Source organism: Lagenorhynchus albirostris, chromosome 2 (assembly GCF_949774975.1).
Source record: "Lagenorhynchus albirostris chromosome 2, mLagAlb1.1, whole genome shotgun sequence".
NCBI classification, from domain to species: domain Eukaryota; kingdom Metazoa; phylum Chordata; class Mammalia; order Artiodactyla; family Delphinidae; genus Lagenorhynchus; species Lagenorhynchus albirostris.
Window position 1 is genome coordinate 183941169 of NC_083096.1, and position 23315 is coordinate 183964483.

At 47.9% G+C, this 23315-nt stretch overlaps 1 protein-coding gene across 7 annotated transcripts in view; it reads left to right on the plus strand.

The window, feature by feature from the left end:
• Positions 1 to 23315, plus strand: part of CEP104 (centrosomal protein 104) — a 58962-nt gene that overhangs the window by 13792 nt on the left and 21855 nt on the right. For 4 of the 7 annotated variants that reach the window (XM_060141629.1, XM_060141625.1, XM_060141628.1 and 1 more), the window contains 11 exons: positions 2639 to 2812; positions 3191 to 3329; positions 4607 to 4669; positions 4963 to 5039; positions 7612 to 7780; positions 8149 to 8304; positions 9217 to 9444; positions 11177 to 11374; positions 11947 to 12114; positions 12753 to 12926; positions 20829 to 21005. In XM_060141629.1, coding sequence (XP_059997612.1) covers positions 2639 to 2812; positions 3191 to 3329; positions 4607 to 4669; positions 4963 to 5039; positions 7612 to 7780; positions 8149 to 8304; positions 9217 to 9444; positions 11177 to 11374; positions 11947 to 12114; positions 12753 to 12926; positions 20829 to 21005 — 1723 coding nt within the window. Of the gene's footprint in view, positions 1 to 2638; positions 2813 to 3190; positions 3330 to 4606; positions 4670 to 4962; positions 5040 to 7611; positions 7781 to 8148; positions 8305 to 9216; positions 9445 to 11176; positions 11375 to 11946; positions 12115 to 12752; positions 12927 to 20828; positions 21006 to 23315 lie in introns of those variants that run through there. The other 3 variants (XM_060141627.1, XM_060141630.1, XM_060141631.1) reach the window with 3 other exon arrangements.

The window sequence follows — 23315 nt, forward strand, 5'->3', positions numbered from 1 at the left end:
ATGAGCTTATTCCAGAATGGCAGAGGAATTGCAGTTCGGGACATGCAGACTGGTGAAAGCATAGGTGAGTCTGAGGACAAAGGAGAGGGAGAAACCTTATTTTACAGAGAAAAGGGGCACTTGGGAGGGGCTGCTTTGAACCTAAGTCCATTGGAGGAAAGCGAGGGTTTGGGGTGGTCACAGCATCTCATTGGCTGGGCTGTTACTGGACCAGGAGAAAGTGTCCCTTCTGTTGCTGGGGCAGCCGAGTCTGCTGCTCCCTGCCCGGATGAAGGAAGTCCATGCCTGAGACCCTCCCTGCAGGGCCTCTGGCTCCATTTTAGATGAGTTTCTCTTCACTGATTTGCACAGTGTATTGTCCCTTCTTTTCATCAGTTTGAGGGGTATTTTTGATTCATCTATAAACTCTCAATAAGCTACCTTTGAATGGCTAAATCCTAGTTCCCTGACCAGAGATCGAACCCAGGCCCTCAGCAATGAAAGCGCTGAGTCCTAACCACTGGACCGCCAGGGAAGTCCCATAGCCCTTTTTTTGAAGGGCTTTAAAATATACAGCTTCAAACTTTTGTCAGTCATGTTAGTTTTCCTTAAACAGTTTTGGAGGTTTTGTTTTTTTTATAAAGGATTTTTTCCCACATGAGATTACTGTGTCCTTATGTCTAGAATGATCTCACTGCCAATTGTAATGTCTATACCCTGCTTTTAAAAAAAGTAAATATTTTAAATGTCTAAAGCAGTGCTTGACTGAAAGGTATGCAAGGGTCGAATTGCTAAGTTCCCAGTTTCCTGGCTGCCCTCCTGCCCCACATGCCTCTCTCTTACAACCTTGGCATTTAGAAAACCCCAGGGATCACCCCCCCAGAATACGTGTAGTCACTGGCCCCACTTTCTCAGCAGCACTCTCCCCATTCACCCTTTCACGTCCCTCAGTTAAACGCAGAAGTTTCCAGAGTCCCATCCATCCCACCTGATGATCCTTCCTGTGCGCTTCCTTTCTGTCCTGTCCACTGATGGTGGCCCCTCTGCTAGGAGCGTGAGGACAGGCACGGGCCACATGATGGGTGCGGTGCTAATGCTGAAAAGCTGGGGGAGGAGGCTGTTTGGGGCGGCTTGGGGAGCTGGGTCAGGGGTGTGTTTGTCTGGGTCACATCTAGTGCTTTGAGGATGCCTGCACTCAATGTCAAGTCACCAACGAGATGTGCAAGTTCGGACACAGGATGGTATTTACTTGGGGTTCCTCCCTGTTAGGAGGTTTTCAAAGCCATGGGGCAGGTGGGATGCCTCACAGTGAGTCTAGATAGAGAAGGGAACCTGGAACCCAGCCCAGGGCACAGTCAGGGCCGGACGGGAAGGCGGCCCGAGGCAGGAAGGGGCCCAGGAAGTCAGGACCATGAGGTGTACGTTGCACTCAGCCTCGTGGAGGTCAGTGGTGGCCTGTAACCTTGGCCAAGGGGGCAGCTGAGAAACGGGGTGGGAGCTGGAGACGGAGGCAGGGTCATGGGAGGCTCCTCAGGCTTTTCTGGAGTGTATGCGTGTGTGTGAGTGTGTGTGTGTGTGTTGTGTGAGTGTGTGACTCTGAGTGTATATGAGTGTGAGTATGTGAGTGTGTGTGTTGTGTGTGTGTGAGTGTGAGCATTGAGTGTATTTGTGTGAGGGTGTGAATGGGTGTATGTGTGTGTGTGTCAGTGTGTGTGTGAGTTTCAGTGTGTATGAGTGTGTTAGTGTGTCAGTGTGTGTGTTACTGTGTGAGTGACTGTGTGTTGTGTGTGTATGAGCGTGAGTGTATGTGTATGAGAGTGTGTGTGTGTGAATGTGAGAGTGTGAGTGAGTGTGCGTGTGTGTTGATGGGGTGATCGGGTCAAGAGAAGGGGCAGGCTGGCTCTGGTGCAGTTCAGCTGGGGCTGCTGGGAGGAAAGGCGGGAGAGGGGCCAGGCCGGCCAGTGGCCAGGTCGCCACTGCACTCGAGGAGGATCGTGACGCGTGCTGGAGGGGCCTTTCCCACTGTCACATCCTCGGTGCTTCCCCGGCTCTAGATGCCCTCGATGCCCACTGACGTGCGCACCCAGTGTTGGCCAGCTCGGCGCACACGCTGCCCGCTGTCGAAGCATCGTGCTGCCCCCCGCCCCCAGTCGTGATCACATACTGCAGTGTGACGTTCTAATGCTCTGTGTCCCTTCTGGGCAGAATTAGAAGCTCCAGCGTGGACAGTTGTAGGCTTCTCCAGGCCGCTGAGCGAGCGTTGAGAGGCATTCTTGAAGTACTGATCGTTGCTCACTCCACTCAGGATTCTGTAAAGCAAGGGCTTTCCTGAAGTGTTCAGGTTCTGGTGGAAAGTCCTTTGACTCGCTAGTACAGCATCTTTAGATTGATGTTTTTATCTCGTGATAAACTTTGGGTTTCATTTCAAACCACTAACTAACTGCTCCAAGTATGATTCACGCTGAGGGGCTGGCAGACCCCATCAAACCTTCACTCCAAGCTCGAGCTGCGACTGGAAGGCCAGAGGGCGGGGACAGCACTGGGGACCCGGCAGCGTCAGAACCCACAGACCTGACACGTACGTGTAAGCATGACTGCGAACATCCCTCGACCCTCTACGGAGATCCTGCAGATAAAACAAAAATGTGTTTGCTTTCAGGTTTTGCCAGTTTCCACAAGAAATTGTTCTTCAAATGGTGGAGAGATGTCGAATAAGAAAACTACAGTTGCTTGCTCATCAGTATATGATTTCCAGTAAAATCGAGTTCTATGTTAGTGAGAGCCTGCCTGAGTATTTCGCACCGTATCAAGCAGAGCGGTTTCGAAGGCTTGGGTAAGAATGCAATTTAACATGTACGGTGGGAACTCTTAGCCTAATTCCACCTCAAAGCAATTAAAAACTAAGGAGTCGCCCTTGCCCTTGGCGCTGTCTTACGTACTTGTGTGCGGGTGGAGAGCACACCCTTCCGAACACCGGCCTGGTGCTGAGCGTGCTTACTGGGCAGTGTTCCTGTCGGTCGTATTCAGGCCACTTTTCAGGGGCAGAGCTTATCTTAAGAGAACTATTTAGAACTTGACTTCTGGACTTTCTTCCCTAGGGTTTTTCGTTCCAAACCTAACAACTTTCCTTGAAACCTGCGGAGCTCAGTGGGCACCAAAGGCAGCGTATTTCCACATCAGCGTGATTCCAGAGTTGTGTTTTTTCTTTCAGCTACGTCTCTCTCTGTGACAATGAAAAGACAGGTTGCAAAGCCCGGGAACTGAAATCGGTGTATGTGGATGCAGTAGGACAGTTTCTTAAGCTGATTTTTCACCAAAACCATATCAACAAGTACAATGTGTATAATCAGGTGAGACACACGGGCCCTCCCCTTGGTGACACCCCTACCCCGCCCCCTGCTTTGTGGCATCTGAGACTCCTCCTTTAAGGTGGTGTCTGTGGGAGAGTGCTAAGCTCCCTGGAGCTGCATGCTCCGATTCGGAGCCAACGGCCACGTGCGGCTGTGCACGCTGGGAGCGTGGCTGGTCCAAGTGCATGGGCTGCATGTGTGACCCAGGCTCGGTTACACAAGGAGAGGAGGATGTTTTGGATACATTAGCTTTAAATATATTGTTAAAATCAAAAAATCAATTTTAAATGTTTCTTTTACTGTGTCGACTAGAAAACTTAAAATTACATATGTGGCTTGCATTATATTGGGTTGGCCAAAAAGTTTGTTCGGGTTTTCGAGGTAACACCGCATGGAAAAATCCGAACGAACTTTTTGGCCAGCCCATTATTTTTGTTGGACAGCACTGTTCTACATAAACCCCCTAAACGTTTACAAGATAAATCCCCTGGTGGAAATTGAGAGTGCGGTTTAATGATGCATACAGTCCAGAATCTCTCTAGCTCCCTCCCTCCCCTTCTTTTTATTTTTTTGGCATAAAGAATATTAGTGGAAATCAACTGTGTCCAAAGCAGTCTTGTTAATTAGCACAGATATTTACAGCACTCCCTGCCCCCTCCAAGAGGAGTGCAAGCATTCCAGCAAGTCAGAGCTTTCTGCTGAGCAAGTGAGCTGAAGGAGAGTTCTGAGACAGAGTCGTGGTGCCTGGTCCGTATTTGACAGCAGAATTCTGAGCCTTTTCCCTCCTCCACCCCATCTGTGTATTCACCAGTAATTCCTCAGTTTTCAGTTCAGCAACCGTGATTCTCAAGGAAGGGGGTACGCAAAGGCGGCTCCTCCCCGTCAAGTGAGAATCAGTGCCTTGGACAAACCAAGCTATGTTAACGTAGGTTTTCATTTCATTGTCTAATTTACCACGATCATGTAGATGTGACCCCATCCTTAACCTTGAGTGGATGGTTCGATATAAAGCTGGGTTAAAACTTTGGAGGTTTTTTAGCTGTATTGTTTTAACATCCTTTAAACATTAAAATACCCTCTTGGTTCAGCATTAGAATATTAACTTATATAATTTATAAAAGTCATTAATAATTCTATATTAGCCTGAGATTTTACAGCTAAAGCATTTTGCTGTACCTCATCCCGTTTTATGACAGTGTGGCTCAGAGTTTGTTATAAAGGGGTTAAGTCATGTCAAACATTTTATACTTAATTTCTGTTGATTAACTCTTTCTTAGGTTGCTTTGGTGGCAATAAATATCATTGGAGACCCTGCAGATTTCAGTGATGAAAGCAATATTGTAAGTTTGGGAAGTTTCATTCCTGAAGAGGGACATTTATTTCTAACAAGAGGGGATCGTTTATTTTTGTCACAAAAGTATCATCCTAAAAATCCTCACAAAATTATCTGGTGAACAGCTAGCAGATCACTTTCAGCAGCTGTTGTATTAAACTTTACTCGAGAATTTTAGTTGTCCCTCCAGGACACTAGGATCATTGAAGCTCCCTGACTGACACCTTTATGTCAAATCATCTCTGTTTTATGTTGTTCCTTTTCTCTCTGAGATACTAAGCATAACTTTTTCCCCCAAAGACCTCTAGAGAGAAGCTGATTGATCATTATCTAGGGCACAGCACAGAGGACCCAGCTCTCGAAGGAACTTGTTCTGGGTAAGAGCCCTGCCCCCCACCCCTGAGGCAATAAATTTCTGTAACTTTCCTTGGAATCATGAAAGTGCAAGTCAGCTCCAAAGAAAGGATCCTGGACCTGGGGGCCTCTACATTCAGTCTGGAGCCGAATAAGCCACTGATGGGATTGTCTTAAATACACTGCAGATTAAGGTCACCGTTTTATTCAGCACATCTTCTCTCACTGCCCTGCAGAGCTGACTTCGTTTCCTGCATGTCCTGGTATTACTAGCCAGTTCCCCGAATGCATTCAGGTAAAAGCTCTGTCAGCCGTCCTCTGGTATTTTGGTGGCACAGGCAAATTCATAGGTAAGAATCGAAGTATTAATTGACCCAGATTACCAGGTACCCCAAAGTTCATCTATGTCTGCTTTAAAACCTCATTCCTTCAGGGAGTGAGAACTGCATGTCACATCAGTTTCTGTAAGTTCCTCTCCACGCTCCTCACGTGGACAGTTACACAGACTTCGCTATCTTGCTGACTCTTCAGCAAGTCAGGCGTGGAGGGCAAGGCCGAGGGCACGGCACTTTACACCCTCTGTCCCTAGGTGCCCCTCTGGGACAGAGTCCTTCAGCACCCTTGTCATGTGTCTGCTGTTTATGGAAGTAGGGGGACCCCTTCCACAGGCGCCCGGCCTGAAGAGAAAGGGATTCAAAACAATACCCAGGTCCTTCTCTGACGGCAGATCCCAATAGCGAAGAGATAAGATGCTTAGATGTTAGTACACGGTTGACATTTGCACATGACCTGTGGTGTATTTCCACGCTCACACTCACATGGCCAGAACTGCTGGCTCTCCGTTTGCATCAAACGTGGCAGTTCTCTGTGCCGTTGCTCGGAGCCACTGGGTGGTGCTGAGTATGGCATACTGGAGTGGAGGCCGTGCTTACAGTTTCGTGTATAAAAAGTCACGGCGCAGGGTGACCCATCATCCCGCCTACACAAGCTCCGCTTCAGTCCTCAGCCCGGATCCTTCCCGCCTGCTGGAGTCCTCACCTTGCCAGGTGGGGGTGAGAAGACGGGGGGAGCACTGACGGCAGGTACTTGCTTCAGCATCGTGGAGGTGCTGCCCCCAGCTCTGCCCTTGGTGAACAGGGACGACTAAGCTCACTTACCGGGTTTATAGTATCGCCAAGAGCCCTCTGGGGAATTGTGGTTTCTGTTTAAATCAGTTCTTTATCAAGTTAGCCATGGGGGATGGTAAACTGCAGTTTCTTGTCCTGACTCACCCCCGTCCCCCCGCCCCCGCCAGGGTTTTCCTGAAGGTAGAGGGAGGTCTTGAAAGGTTGTGGGCAGCGCCCAAGGCTGAGTCCACAGGCAGTGCTGGAGCATCGTGGAAAGTGGGCGCTGCTGATGCCTGGGCGTTGCAGCAGCATTTCGTCCTTCGTAGGGTTTTTATACTGTAATGAAGCCTTGGCTTCACCTCTGGAACTTCAAGGCAGAGTGAGTTGGACTTGAGCGTGTGGTGTGTATTTAGGTAAAAAGAGTCAACAGATCTTGGAAGCACAGAAACATGCTCTTGTTCAGTCATCACTGAGATGAACGGAGACGCTCACAGCCACCGTGGCCGTGTGCCCGCTGCTGTGCCCACAGCCGCCTGAGTCAAGGCCTGGGGAAAGGGGGTCCTGGCTGCCTTTGAAAGGTGATGTGGTCCCCTGTCCTGTTTGAGTATATTGTTAATCAACCAAACTTGTATGACAAATAGTCTCTTTAATGATACTTGCTGTGTGCAAGGACACCCAAGGCGAAGCTAACAGCAGGCGTCTTCCTGCCTCTGATGCAGCAGATTGGGAGGCTCTGGACCGTGTCCCCTAACGCTTCTGTCGAGTAGTTAGAACGGCGTCCTGGTTCTAAATGTCAGGCCCAGAAGAAAGCTTCTGGCCGGTTATAGAATTGGGAGGAAAGAGGGAGGCGATGCGTAATCCAAAACAGGTTATTCAGATCACGTTTAGGTCATTTATTCTGGGAAGGATTTCTCTGATCTCCTGCAGGACTGGATGGTGATGTCATACGATCAGACACTTTGAGGTACAAGCCCAGTGGTAGCAGTTCTTCGTCTTTAATGCTCGTCACCATTACTGTGGCATGAAATGCAACCCTGGACTCGGCCTGGGCCACCAAGCCAGCCTCTGCAGGGCTGGGGCCTGCTCATGGCTGGCTTTGGTTTTGGTTTTCCCACATCTACAAATGATTCACATGCTCTGTCCTGTCCCTGCGCCCAGAGCAGAGCCCTGCACGGTCTGCACTCGGGATATCTGCCGAACGAGTGAATGAACACACTGAAGGCTCAGATGCCCCGTGTGCTTATAATTCATGGTCAAGAGCATAAGCTGTGGGGTCAGCAAGACCTGCCTGCACTTGCTGTGTGACGTGAAGCCCGTTACTGACTTCTCTGAGCCTCTGCTTTCTCAGCAAGAAATGCTCTGGAACGGGTGTGGGTGGGACCTTTCCAGACTGTCTGTGTGTCTTCAGCACTGAGCACGGGGCCCACTCTCCCCCTGCAGCGTCACATAGATTGAAACTGGCTCTAAAGTACCCTTTCCTTTCCTTTAGGAAGTCTGACTATATTTCCCCACTAGATGACTTGGCCTTTGACATGTACCAGGATCCGGAAGTGGCACAGATTATCCGCAGGTTAGATGAAAGGAAGCGCGAGGCGGCCCAGAGGGAGCGCTACGACGACGCCAAGACGCTCAAGCAGGCCATCGCCGACCTGCAGAAGGTACTGCCTGTGGGGAAGGCGGCGGCTCCGTGTCTAACTGCCCTGGTTCCTGCTCAGCAAACGGCAGGCCTCTGAAGGCTGCAGGGTTAGCGTGGGTTCAGGGGCATCAGCACATGAAGGACAGCAAGAGCACACACTCCTGCAGAGCCCTCCTCAGGGCCACGGCCGCAGGAAATGTAAGATGTTTAAACTCCCGTGAGCTCGCAGGTGGCGGTGGCCCGTTCCCTCCATCCCCCGTGCCCTTCCCCTCTCCCCCCGACACGGAGTTGGTCGCCCACACTGTCCTCAAAGCGTTACTTTAAAACCGTCTTCGCACCTCGCGTGAGTCGGTCCACATGCGAAGCCAAAGCCAACGCCGTGTGCTTCAGGTCGGGGAGCGGCTGGGCAGGTACGAGGTGGAGAAGCGCCGTGCCGTGGAGAAGGAGGACTACGACCTGGCCAAGGAGAAGAAACAGCAGATGGCGCGCTACCGCAGCCAGGTGTACGGGCGGCTGCAGCTGTGCGGGCTGGTGGACGCCGAGCTGGTGGGTGGCGGGGCCCGCAGCTGGGACCAGGGACCGGGAGAGCCGTCGCGGGGTCCACGAGGGTGGTTGCGCGTTCCGCAAAACGGAAGACTTTGTCAGGCTCAGGCGACAGCGGCGACAGTGGGCCCGTGTCGTAGGCCTGGCCTTGACGCACTCTTGCAGGATTTGCAGAGGCGGAGACAGGGCAGGTCGGGTGGGAAGGCTTCCCGGTGGGCGACTGCATCTCCTGTTGGCAGCCCTGCCCACACAGCCCCCAGGAGTGGGGCGAGAGCACCACCCTGACAGCTCGGGCTGGGTGGGGGCGGGTCTCACGTCCGGAGCCCACGTTCCAGGCTGGGACGCAGGCCCGGCACCCAGAGGGCAGTGCAGGGAGTGCCGCCTCTGGCACTCGCTGCCAGACCCCGGGCTCCGTTCCTCCGTCCAACTCTGTAGTCTCAGACTCATTCCTTGGCCTCTTTGTGCCTCAGTTTCCCCATCCCATCCACAGGGGTGAGAACAGGGAGCCTCAGGTGCAGTTGTCTGCCTGGAGCGCTTGCTCCTGGCCCAGCACGTGGCCACCACTGAGTCCGTTGCACTCGTTCAGGTGACACGTAGTAGAATGCTTTGCAGACACAGAGTGACCAGCACAGGCCTCTCGGGTCCAGCCGGGTGCTCCCTGCCTGCCTGTGGCCTCCCCACCACAGCACCCCGTGCACAGATGCTCATGGCCACTCTGGTGTTTTGGTACAGGTGTCACTTGAGTGGTCCACACAGTAACCATCCAGAGACAGTCGGGGGCAGTGACATGGCTATGGGACCTCGTCAGTGTGGGTTTCCCCCTCTGCCTTCCCAAACTAGCACTCCCCTGGGGGAACAAGGGGTGTGTCTGGTGGGGCAGTGACACTGGGGATTGAATGGCCCGTTTCTCCCCAGATACGAAGGCCTCTGGACTTGCCCCTCCAGCCCCTGGTCCGTTCCAACAGCCCTCGCCACCAGCAGCCCGCGCTCTCACTGCCACAGCCAGAAGAAAGGGGGACAGAAAACCAGTTTGCAGACCTTTTCCTTCAGGAGAAGCCTTCATCGCATCCCCTGGACATTTCTCCTCAGCATGGCGTGGTGGACCGGTCACCCCCCGCCGCAGGTCCTCCTCCCAAGGCCCATGTAGGTAACTCATGTTCACACTGTGGACAGTTTATTCCACATGTATGTAGTGGGGACCCGCATCATGCCAGGAGCTTTCCCGGGGCAAGGGATGTATCAGGGTACAAAACAGTGACAGCCTTACCCACGCTGTGTCAAGAAGAGGGGCAAAAAAGCTGCGGCCGGAACATCGGCCAATGGCTGAGACACACTTCATCCTCTGAGCCTCTGTTTTTCTCTTTGCAAAGATGTACAGACGTCTTCTTAAAGGGTGGTTTCCAGGATTAAATGAGACAATATTCGTCAGGTTCCTACCCTGGCCTGACCTTAGTAGAGCCTCGGTACAAGTCGTATCCAGTTACCATACCTGTTAGAACCTCTTGTGTGGCAGGGGACAGAAAACCTGGTTCAAACTGGGTGTTATTGGTGTTTATAACTGGGAATTTTAAGAGGTCATGTGGGTTCCAGGGTTGGTTTGATTTCTGTCTTGCGAGTCTGTTTCCTGTGGTTCTGAGACGCCCTCTCGGAAGGCCGGGCTCGTCACGTGGCCTCAGCTTCAGGTCTGTACACTGTGCCCTCTGGGGGAGAGCGTGCGTCCCATTCTAAGCAGAGTCCCCGGGTTAACCCTCCTTAGATCGGCCTCAGTCACCTGCCACCTGAGGAGCAGTGACGAGGACCAGAGGGGGCAAAGGTGCCAACTGGCCTGTGGGGGCCTCCCTGGAGCCCCTGCCGGGCGTGGCCACGTGGCCAGTAGACCCTGGGGAGGACGGCAGCCAGAGGCCCACAGCTGCCACACGGCCCCCACGCCCTCGTGCCGCTGGCTCTCCCAGGGCGTGTCTGTGAGCATTGCCATCCTCCCTCTCCCTCCAGTGATATCTTGTCTGTAAATTAATTGTTATGTTTCACGCTTCAATCTAAAAGTACTCTAATTTCTCCTTTTTTAGTACCTCAATGTGTTTTGTTTTACAAGTGTGAGCACATTTTAAAAGATGAGAAGCTAAATCTCACGTGTTGTACACCCAGTTAAGACCTCAGCAGGTATTAAGTATGAATAAATGGTCCTCCTTGTCTGTCCAGTGTCACCGTGACGCCTTCCTCAGAAAGTGACTCTGGAATCGCTCTTTCTGCCCTCAGTTACCTGGAAGTCTGTGACGTGTGTACTTGTTTAATGTATATCTGTCTCCCCCCTGAGAACGAGGCCCACCGAGGGCGGGGAGTCTGTCTTCCCATCGCTCTACGTGGGTCACCAAGAACAGAGCCCAGGAAATGTCTGCTGCAGGGTGCAGACAAAGGTGGATAAGGATCTGGAGCTTTGGCTGCCTGTGTTACTTCAAGGCTGCTGGGCACTGGATGCGTTTAAAATGAGGCTTGAGAGTTGTTTCTCAGAAATAAACTAATAAACTAAGAAAATGCCAAGGGTCTTGCCAGAAAAAAACTGTAATGACTTTTACTGTAGTGACCTACTGTGAGCTGAACTGAAATCACTAGTTGTAAATAGTAATCGCGGCAGAGTCTACATTGCTTGTTTATTAGGTCTGTAGTAAGTTTAGAAGGGAATAAAACCCCTGATCTAATTTTTTTTCAATTACACCCTATGGTATAAATTATTCTAACTTGACGAGACTGATATTTAGCAAAATACCATCATTCTGACCAGGTAAGTCCCAAGCAGTCAGCCCATGGGTGTAGACAGGGGGGTCAGTATGTGGGGAGGATCCTGCACCGAGCCCGGCAGCCGCCCTGTCCTCCGCAGCTCGAGTCCCTGCCCTACGATGAGCGGCCCCTTCCCGCGACCCGCAAGCAGCCTGGGGCAGTGGCCACGGAGCCAAAGACGAGGGACACAGACAGCAGCGAGCCTCCCAGAGCGGGCACCGTGGGCGAGCCTGAGCCTCTAACAGAGAAGGCCTTGCGCGAAGCCAGCTCCGCCGTGGACGTGCTGGGAGAGGCCTTGGTAAGAACAGAAGCTCGTATAAACAGCCTGCAAACAATGGGCAGGGGCGGGCGGCTCCACAGGGCTCCCAGGCTTGCTGGTCCCGATGCTGCAACTGCCCTTTGTCCTCACTGTTCAATGGAAAAGTCTTTTGATAGTTACTCCTCACGTGAAGCCGCACAAGCGTAAGCTAGAATTTCAGATTTCATGACAAGTATCCATTTCAGCCTGGGCCTGATTTGTGGTGTTGACAGGGCTGGGGTCCAACACCAGCTCCCGCCTGAGAGCACCGCCAGCTCCAGGGAAGAGGACAGCAGAGCAAACAAAACATGAGCGTGTCACCAGCCTCAAAAGATTCTCGTGCTGGAACTTTTAATACGTTCCATGTTTTAACATAAACTTAAATTTTCCACATTAGGAGGAGTATTTCTCCAAATACACATACCTAGTGGGTGGAGGTCCTGTTATTAGAAAAGCTGTGTCTTGGTTTAAAACAAACCAAGGCCAGGGGTGCAGGGTGCAGGCTGCCAGGGCTGCTGGGGAGGGGATGTGGCCAAGTGCCCACTCTGAGGGGCCGGGTCCCGCCCTCCCAGGTGGCCGGGGCCTATTCCAAAACATGGTCGCACCGGGAGGACGCGCTGCTCGCCCTGTATAAACAGCTGATGGATGCACCGGCGGCAACCCCAAAGGAAGACCTGAAGAGCACGCTGAGGGCGGCCGTCTTCCTCATCAGGAGAGCCGTCCGAGACATCGTGACCCCAGTGAGTCCCCGCCTGCCCCTCAGGGGCCCCGTGTCTGCCAGAGAGCTGCCGGGATGTCCCCTGGAGGTCAGGGTAGCCCAAGAGGCAGCCTTGTCCCCAGTACCGTTGTCACCTAGCATGTGGTGTCACTAGGAATGAAGCTCTCGAGGAAGGAATGTGGTCGCTAAGGAGTCTGAGGTCTGTCCCTGTGGGCCGTGCCCTCTGGTCCATGTGCACAGAGGCCTGGCCACCACGACTGATACATGCCCCTTTATGTTTTTGTTCTTCATGACACCTGAGGAGCTTGGGAGTTAGCACCGACTTCTCCTGACCCTGAAAGGACCTTAAGAATGAACATCCCACAATTACATTGTCGTCTGCATTCATACAGGAGCTCATGCAGTTCAGCAGTAATGTCAGATATTTGGCTCATGGAGAGATGTCGGGGACTTTATGACACGTGGGAGATAAGAGCCTGTGCCTTCCATGTGCCGGGAACTGTGCTCACAGAGCAGTTTTCAGTTGGCCATTTCCAGTCCTTCAGACAGCGTGTAGTTTTCAGCGTAACGTTTGTGTTTATAACTAATAGTAAATTTCATGTTTTCTTTTGGTGGAATTCAGTGAGAGTGGCTCATCTGTTTTTATCACTTTTTTCTTAGGTCTTTCAGGCATCTTTGAAATTGCTGAAAATGTTAATCACACAATATATTCCTAAACATAAACTGGGTAAGCTTGAAACAACTCACTGTGTGGAAAGGACCATTCCTGTTCTGCTCACGAGAACTGGAGATTCTTCTGCTCGCCTGCGTGTTATAGCTTCCAATTTTATTCAGGTATGAATTTCACCACAGAATTTGAAACCATAAATAATAAACATATAACTACAGATACGTGACTTTCTTAATACCTTACAAGATCTTGTCTACCCAAGAGCATCATAGATTATCCTTAGTGATTCACCATCATATTTTCCTCATGTTCTAAACCAGGTAAATGTTGCCTTAAACATGATTAAAATGTACAGTTTGCTTTTTCTAGTGTTTTTTTAATTCAACGTACACTATTTTTTAAATAAATAAAAATATATGGAGAATTAAATCAGAATAGAAAAATGGGGTAAAAAAAAAGATGTATAACGGTCTTGATCTAAATATTTTTATTCTTTCAGCAAACACGCCTCCTCTAGCCTGGGCGCTGGGGGAAGCTAAGATAGAAGTGAGTGTGTAAGAGTTTGGGGCACACCACACTGTGCGGCTTGCGGGATCTTGGTTCCCCAACCAGGGGTCGAACCTGAGCCACCGTGGTGGGAGTGCCAAGTCCTGGCCACTGGACCGCCAGGGAGTTCCCAGCCCCAGGGAATATTAATCATCGTGAGGTCTCCTGGAGGTCCCTGTCTTGGCACTGAGACCCAGCTTCACCCAACAGCCTGCAGGCTCCAGTGCTGGAACACCTCAGGCCAAACAACCAGGAAGAAAGGAACACAGCCCTACCCATTAGCAGACAGGCTGCCTAAAGTCATACTAAGCTCAGAGACACCCCAAAACACACCCCTTGACACAACCCTGCTCACCAGAGGGACAAGACCCAGCTCCACCCACCAGGGGGCAGACACCAGGAGCAAGAGGAACTACCACCCTGTAGCCTGCGAAAGGAGACCACATATACGGTAAATTAGAAAGAAGAGAAGACAGAGAAATGTGCTGCAGACAAAGGAGCAAGGTTAAAACCTACAAGAACAACTAAATGAAGAGGAAATAGGCAGTCTACCTGAAAAAGAATTCAGAGTGATGGTAATAAAGATGATCCAACATCTCAGAAAAAGAATGGAGGCACGGATGGAGAAGATACAAGAAATGTTTAACAAGGACCTAGAAGAACTAAAGAACAAACAGTGATGAACAACACAATAACTGGAATGGGAAATACACTAGAAGGAATCCATAGCAGAATAACTGAGGCAGAAGAACGGATAAGTGAGCTGGAAGATAAAATGGTGGAAATAACTGCCAAGGAGCAGAATAAAGGAAAAAGAATGAAAAGAATTGAGGACACTCTCAGAGATCTCTGAGACAACACTGAACACACCAACATTCAAATTATAGGGGTCCCAGAAGAAAAAGAGGGGACTGAGAAAAGATTTGAAGAGATTATAGTTGAAACCTTCCCTAACATGGGAAAGGAAATAATCACCCAATTCCAGGAAGCACAGAGAGTCCCATACAGGATAAACCCAAGGAGAAACATGCCAAGACACATATTAATCAAACTAACAAAAATTAAATACAAAGAAAAAATATTAAAAGCAACAAGGGAAAAGCAACAAATAACATACAAAGGAATCCCCAGAAGGTTATCAGCTGATTTTTCAGCAAAAACTCCACAGGCCAAAAGGAAAAAGCAGGATATATTTAAAGTGATGAAAGGGAAAAACGTACAACCAAGAATACTTTACCCAGCAAGGCTGTCATTCAGATTTGACGGAGAAATCAAAAGCTTTTCAGACAAGCAAACGCTAAGAGAATTCACCACCAAACCAGCTTTACAACAAATGCTAAAGGAGCTTCTCTAGGTTGGGGGTGGGGGAGTGGGGTGGTAGAAATATTCTTGTTTCTACAAACAAGGAAACTAAGAAATGGGAAAGCTTCCTAGTAAAGGCAAACATACACTAAAAGGAGCAAATCATCCACACACAAATATGATATCAAAACCAGCAGCTGTGAGAAGAGGAGAGCACAAATGCAGGAAATGGGAATTGCATTGGAAAGTAAGAGACCAGCAACTTAAAACAACCTTGTTTATATATAGACTGCTATATAAAACCTCATGGGAGGGCTTCCCTGGTGGCGCAGTGGTTGAGAATCTGCCTGCCAATGCAGGGGACATGGGTTCGAGCCCTGGTTTGGGAAGATCCCACATGCCGCAGAGCAACTAGGACCGTGAGCCACAACTACTGAGCCTGCGCATCTGGAGCTTGTGCTCCGCAACAAGAGAGGCCACGACAGTGAGAGGCCCGCGCACCACGATGAAGAGTGGCCCCCGCTCGCCACAACTAGAGAAAGCCCTCGCACAGAAACGAAGACCCAACACAGCCAATAAATAAATAAATAAATAAATAAATAAATAAATAAATAATTTTTTAAAACCTCATGGGAAATGCAAACCAAAAAGCTACAATAGATACACACACAAAAAAGAAAAAGCAACCTAAATACAACACTAAAGATGGTCATCAAACCACAAAAGAAGAGAATAAAAGCAGAAGGGAAGAAAAAAGATCTACAAAAACAAACCCAAAACAATTAAGAAGATGGCAATAGGAACGTACATATTGATAATTGCCTTAAATATAAATGGATTAAATGCTCCAACCAAAAGACACAGACTGGCTGCATGGATACAAAAACAGAACCCATATATACACTGTCTACAAGAGACCCACTTCAGACCTAGGGACACATACAGACTGAAAGTGAGAGGACATAAAAAGATATTCCATGCAAATGGAAATCAAAAGAAAGCTGGAGTAGCAATACTCATATCAGACAAAATAGACTTTAAAATAAAGACTGTTACAAGAGACAAGGAAGGACACTACATAATGATCAAGGGATCGATCCATGAAGAAGATATAACAGTTGTAAATATTTATGCACCCAACATAGGAGCACCTCAATACATAAGGCAAACGCTAACAGCCATAAAAGGGGAAAGCGACAGTAACACAATAATAGTAGTGGACTTTAACACCCCACTTTCACCAATAGACAGATCATCCAAAATGAAAATAAATAAGGAAACACAAGCTTTAAATGGCACATTAAACAAGGTGGACTTAATTGATATTTATAGGACATTCCATCCAAAAACAACAGAATACACTTTCTTCTCAAGTGCCCATGGAACATTCTCCAGGATAGACCATATTTTGGGTCACAAATCAAGCCTTGGTAAATTTAAGAAAATTGAAATTGTATCAAGTATCTTTTCCGACCACAACGCTGTGAGACTAGATATCAGTTACAGGAAAGAAACTGTAAAAAATACAAACACATGGAGGCTAAACAATACACTACTGAATAACCAAGAGATCCCTGGGGAAATCAAAAAGTATCTAGAGACAAATGACAACGAAAACAGAACAATCCAAAACCTGTGGGACACAGCAAAAGCAGTTCTAAGAGGGAAGTTTACAGCAATACAGTCTTATCTCAGGAAACAGGAAAAATATCAAAGAAACAATCTAACCTTACACCTGAAGCAACTAGAGAAAGAAGGTCAAAACCCAAAGTTAGTAGAAGGAAAGAAATCATAAAGGTCAGAGCAGAAATAAATAGAGACAAAGAAAAAGATAGCAAAGATCAATGAAACTAAAAGCTGGTTCTTTGAGAAGATAAACAAAATTGATAAACCTTTAGCCAGACTCCAAGAAAAAAAGGGAGAGGACTCAAATCAATAAAATTAGAAATAAAAAAGGAGAAGTTACAACAGACACCATAGAAATACAAAGGATCATAAAAGACTACTACAAGCTACTATATGCCGATAAAATGGACAACCTAGAAGAAATGGACAAATTTTTAGAAAGGTACAGCCTTCCAAGACTGAACCAGGAAGAAATAGAAAATATGAGCAGACCAATCACAAGTACTGAAATTGAAACTGATTTCAAAACTTCTAACAGGGAATTCCCTGGTGGTCCAGTGGTTAGGAGTCTGTGCTTCCACTGTAGGGGGCACAAGTTCCATCCCTGGTTAGGGAACTAAGATCCCACATGCTGTACAGCATGAACAAAAACAAAAGTCCAGGATGAGATGGCTTCATCGGCTAATACTATCAAACATTTAGAGAAGAGTTAACCCTTTCCTGCTGAAACTCTTCCAAAGAATTGCAGAAGGAACACTCCCAGGCTCATTGTATGAGGCCACCGTCACCCTGATACCAAAACTAGACAAAGATACTACAAAAAAAGAAAAGAAAATTACAGGCCAATATCACTGATGAACATAGACGTAATCCTCAACAAAATGCTAGCAAACCAAATCCAACAACACATTAAGAGGATCATACACCATGATCAAGTGGGATTTATCCTAGGGGTGCAAGGTTTCTTCAACATATGCAAATCAATCAATGTGATACACCATATTAACAGTCTGAAGAATAAAAACCATATGACCATCCCAGTAGATGCAGAGAAAGCTTTTGACAAAATTCAACACCTATTTATGATAAAAAACTCTCCAGAAAGTGGGCATAGAGGGAACCTACCTCAACATAATAAAGGTCATATATGACGAACCCATAGCAAACATCATTCTCAATGGTGAAAAACTGAAAGCATTTCCTCTAAGATCAGGAACAAGACAAGGGTGTCCTCTCTCACCAGTTTTATTCAACACAATTTTGGAAGTCCTAGCCATGACATTCAGAGAAGAAAAAGAAATAAAAAGAATCCAAATTGGAAAAGAAGAAGTAAAACTCTCACTGTTTGCAGATGACATGATACCATACCTAGAAAATCCTAAAGATGCTACCAGAAAACTACTAGAGCTCATCAATGAAATTGATGAAAATGGCAGGATACAAAATTAAAGTTGCAGGATACAAAATTAATACACAAAAATCTCTTGCATTCCTGTACACAAAGAATGAAAGATCAGAAAGAGCAATTCAGGAAACAATTCAAGTTACCTTTGCAACAAAAAGAATAAAATACCTAGGAATAAACCTACCTCAGTAGACAAAAGACCTATATGCAGAAAACTCTAAGACACTGATGAAAGAAATCAAAGAAGACACAAACAGGTAGATATACCATGTTCTTGGATTGGAAGAATCAATTTTGTCAAAATGACTATACTACCCAAAGCAATCTACAGATTCAGTGCTATCCCTATCAAATTACCAATGGCATTTTTCACAGAATTAGAACAAAAATTTTTAGTTTGGATGGAAACATAAAAGACCCTGAATAGCCAAAGCAATCTTGAGAAAGGAAAATGGAGCTGGAGGAATCAGACTGCCTGACTTCAGGCTATACTACAAAGCTACAGTCATCAAAACAGTATGGTACTGGCACAAAAACAGAAATACAGATCAATGGGACAGGATAGAAAGTCCAGAGATAAACCCACTCACCTATGGTCATCTAATCTATGACAAAGAAGTCAGGACTATACAATGGGGAAAAGACAGTCTCTTCAGTAAGTGGTGCTGGGGAAACTGAACAGCTGCATGTAAAAGAATGAAATTGCAACACTCCCTAATGCCATACACAAAAACAAACTTAAGATGGATTAAAGACCTAAATGTAAGGCCAGACGCTATAAAACTCAGAGGAAAACATAAGCAGAACACTCTTTGACATAAATCACAGCAAGATCTTTTTCAATCCACCTCCTAGAGTAATGAAAATAAAAACAAAAATAAACAAATGGGACCTAGTTCAACTTAAAAGCTTTTGCACAGCAAAGGAAACCATAAGCAAAACGAAAAGACAACCCACAGAATGGGAGTACATATTTGCAAACAAAGCAACTGACAAGGGATTAATCTCCAAAGTATACAAACAGCTCATGCAGCTCAATATATATAAAAAAAAAACCCAATCAAACAATGGGCAAGAGATCTAAACAGACATTTCTCCAAAGAAGATATACAAGTGGCCAAACAGCACATGAAAAGTTGCTCAACATAGCTAATTATTAGAGAAATGCAAATCGAAACTACAATGAGGTATCACCTTACACCAGTCAGAATGGCTGTCGTTAAAAAGTCTACAAATGATAAATGCTGGAGAGGGTGTGGAGAAAAGGGAACCCTCTTGCACTGTTGGTGGGAATGTAAATTGGTACAGCCACTATGGAGAACAGTATGGAGGATCCTTAAAAAACTAAAAATAGAACTACCACACGACCCAGCAATCCCACTACTGGGCATATACCCTGAGAAAACCATATTTCAAAACAATAGGTGCACCTCAGTGTTCATTGCAGCACCATTTACAATAGCCAGGACATGGAAGCAACCTAAATGTCCATCAACAGAGGAATGGATAAAGAAGATGCGGTACATATATACAATGGAATATTACTCAGCCATAAAAAAGAAAATAATGTCATTTGCAGCAGCATGGATGGGCCTAGAAATTATCATACTAAGTGAAGTAAGTCAGACACAGAAAGACATATCATATGATACTGCTTATATGTGGAATTTTTTTAAGAGGGTACAAATGAACTTATTTACAAAACAGAGAGTCACAGACATAGAAAACAGGAAAGCATGGGGGAAGGGATAAATTGGGAGATTGGGATTGACATACACTACTATATATAAAATAGATAATTAATAAGGACCTACTGTATAGCACAGGGAACTCTCTTCAGTACTCTGTAATGACCTATATGGGAAAAGAATCTAAAAATGAGTGGATATGTATTTATATATAACTGATGCACTTTCCTGTACAGCAGAAAATAAGGCAACATTGTAAATCAGCTCTACTCCAATAACAAGTTTAAAAGAGAGTTTGGGGCACACGCTTAGACGAGCAGTATGAGAATATGCTTTGCTCTCTTTAAATTAGTGACTCCATCTGGTCTAGGAGATCTCAAATTAAGATTCAGAAAGTCTGCGAGCTCCTTCGAATGTCACACACAGTGCTGTGAGGGTGCACGGCTTTCTAGGGAAGGAACCCAAAGCTGCCATAGTTTCTCCAACATGAAGAACCACTGATCTTGTTTTGTTTAATGAACTTAAATTTTCAGAGAAAACAAGTAAGTGATACTATTTGGGGGAAATCTTTCAAAGGATGCATTGAATATGCAGCGAATTATTTTCCAGCCACATTCACCTCTGAGACAGTGGTGGTGCTGAGTGTCTTCTGCTTGGGACCTGTTCTCGTTCTGCACCAGCATCTGGGCAACCGACCCTGCATCCCCGTGTCCTCAGCATCTGTGTGTCACGTGCGAGTTCACCGTTCATGCTGCTCTGAGGGGCTATCCTTCCTCTTTCTTCTTTCCTTTGGTTCAGAGCTACTCACGGGCCCGGAGAGAGAGTTAACTGTACTGTCAAAATGAGAGGGTGTTTTGGGTAGTGTGGCCTGCAGACCTGCTAAAAACAGACATCTTTCTATATTATGTCTCATATTTTATCAATATTTTATCGTTTCTTCGATCTTTAATATTTTACCCTTTTTTCTTTTTCTGCGTCTGGCTAATTAATGATGAAATCTTAGTTATGGGAAGACTTGCTCACTTGGAGACGTTGGACTGTGTGGAGGTACTTACCCTCCTTCATCTAAACCCATTAGGGGTCTGTTCACCTGGAGTATTGTGCGTGGTTACATGCTTGGCTGACGTTTAATAAATACCGAAATGGTGGTTCTCGCAGCAGGACTAATTTCTTCCAGAATTTTAGAAATTAGAAAACCTTTTTCTTGAGGTTGTGAAATCCTGAGAAGAGAAACCTTAAGTTACCGATCACATTTGCTGTAAAGCTTTCATTAATCTCCAAGTGGTCGTGGTTTTTATTTCTGATGCTTTTGGTTTTTGTTTTTAATTGTTATTACATCTTAAATAGAAACATGAGCTTATAGATCAGTGACTTTACTGCCGTTTGTCACTGTCATTTTTTGTTTCCTGTTTTTTCCTTCAGTGTTTACTTTGCGGATGGCACTAAGTTGCCCTTAGCATTTTCCAGTAAAACTTAACAAATGATGTTGGTTTTTATAGGAAATGGCCTTATTTAAGGAAGTGAAGTCTCTCCAGCTTATCCCATCTTACCTGGTCCAGCCATTAAAAGCCAACTCCTCGGCTCACCTGGCCATGAGCCAGATGGCACTGCTGGCCCGGCTGCTGCGGGACCTGGGCACGGAGGGCATGGGCTTCACCGTGGACAGCGTGATGCAGGTAAGCACCCCAGGGTGGCCGCCACAGCCTGGGCTCCGAGCTGGTGGCCGGAGCATGGCAAGCATCTGGCCAGTGTTGGCTGCGTGCGGAGGTGGGGGGCGATTTCGGAACGTCGCCGCTTCCTCTGACACATGAGGGCGCTGGAGTCGCGCTGCCGGTTGCGCCGTGGCGTCGGGGCGTGAGCCGTGCAGAGCCGTGTCCCCAGGGAAGCAAGCTCTGCAAGCAGTGACGCCGCATCGTAGCGGGTGGCAGGGCTGTGGAAGGAGGTGCATGTTTTATGCTTTGGACAACCCCATGAGCCCCAGAAGTGAACACTGATTGTGTCCGTTCACTTGTAGCCCCTGGACTGCCTCCTGAGTATGGGTCAGTGTCCCCTGTCCTGCCCTGCGTCACGTGGCCACTGTCTGTCCTGCTTCCACGTCAGTTTCCTTGTTCCCCAGCACAGACCATAAGCCGGCCCCACATGCTTACATCCTTGTTAGGGCCACACCCACGTCAGGATCCCAGCGTGAGCTTTGGTCCAGTAAGCTGTGCCGCCATCACAGATGCGCACTCTTCAGGGCAGTGACACAGCAGAGGCTCACCGCTGTCCCTTGTGGCCGGTGCCATCTGTGGGCACTCGGGGGCTCCGTCTCCTCCCGGTGTGATGCCGCGGCTTCACACATGACCTCCAAGGTCACTGAACGGAGGAGGGTGACTAGAGGTTGTGAGTGCAGGTGTCCACAGGCTGAGCCACTCTCAGACATGTCCATCCACTGAGGTGGCCCCATCCTCACTGCAGGGCCCGGGAGGCGTGTACAACTGTGCCCCAAGGAAGTGGGGAAACCGGGTTGGTGAGCACGTCACCCTGTGCTGGTCCGTCTGCATGCGGTGGGCTTGATCGAGACGGAGCGTTTAAGAAGGAGGAGAAATGAGTGAAAGCTGGAGGTGGGGGTGAGGCTCTAATTGAAGGAACAAAGCCCCCAGGCAGCCGACGGAACGGGGCCGCAGTGCTCGCTCGGGCGGCTCGGCTCAGAGCCGGGCAGTGGCCAGCCAGCCTCTCAACAGGAGGGCGTCGACTCAAAGCCGAGAGTGGATGGGGAGGTTCGAGAGGCGAGCAGGGAGTATGAGATGCTGCCCTTGACCTCTGAGCAGGGAAACCAACCAGGAAACGTCACGGGGCAGGTTACCGCGTGATGCCAAGGGCCCCAGGATCGCCATGGCCCAAAGTCCAGCATGGAACCAGCTGGTACAATTCCTGAGCCCGCAGCACCTTCTGCTTCACCTGGGAACACAGGGGAGCGGCCCCAGATTTGAGGGCCTGCAGGGATGCCGGGGGTGACTTGGTGATGGACACGCGGGGCGGGAAAGACTCGTGGGAGGTGGCAGACGGGAGGGAGTGCAGACAGGTGAGCTGGAGAGGCAGGAGGTGATCATCCCAGGGGTGCCTCACGGTCAGAACTTCTCGAGCTGGTGCAGGGGTTGGGAAGGACAAGGTCTGGGGTAAAACCTGAGTGTGTGGCAGGCAGAGACAGAGGAAGTGAGGAAGCCCAGCCAGTGAGGGGCCAGCACCCAAAGGACCAGGAGGGGACGTGGGTTTACTATACGTGGGAACGTCGGATATTGTGATGTGTTCGGATGACACTAAAGAGCTTAAAATGGATGGGGTGGGTCGTTTGCCTACTTCAAGGTCATGCACAGATCTTGAAAAAGGAACATTGAATAAGAAGCAGTAAAGTGTCAGAATGATAAGCACAGTGAATCATTTATAATGTCAAACAAAAATCCTACGTGTACACACACACACGCACACGGCACGTACACTGTGCAGCAAATGAAGACGTCTGGGGGGCGCGTGCCCTCCAGCTTCAGGACACTGATGCCTCTGACGGGGGGCGGGGCAGGGGGCCAGGGAGACTTCAAGGGGACTTGCACCGTAGTCCTAGGGTTCTGTTTCTTAGAAAGAGTTGAAGCAAACCTGGCAAAAATGATAGACGTTGGTTAATCTAGATGGTGGATGCATGAAGTTTATTATATTTCCTCTTTATGATTGAAATATTTTCTAATACTTAATATGAAGTTTCTGGAGGGATGTAACTTTAAAAATGCTATTTAATACCTGAAGTAGAAAAAAGGAAAACACTAATAATTGTACATACAACATAGGTTCATCTGCACATGTAAAGTAAAGGAAGTGAGGAAAACTCTGTATCTTAATAGCTGGAATTCTATGGGCATTGTCATCCATGTTTTTCAAATGTCCACGATCTCCCTATGTTTCTTTTATGCCAGAAGAAATAAACGTGGCTATTTTGAGACCCAGTAACAAGA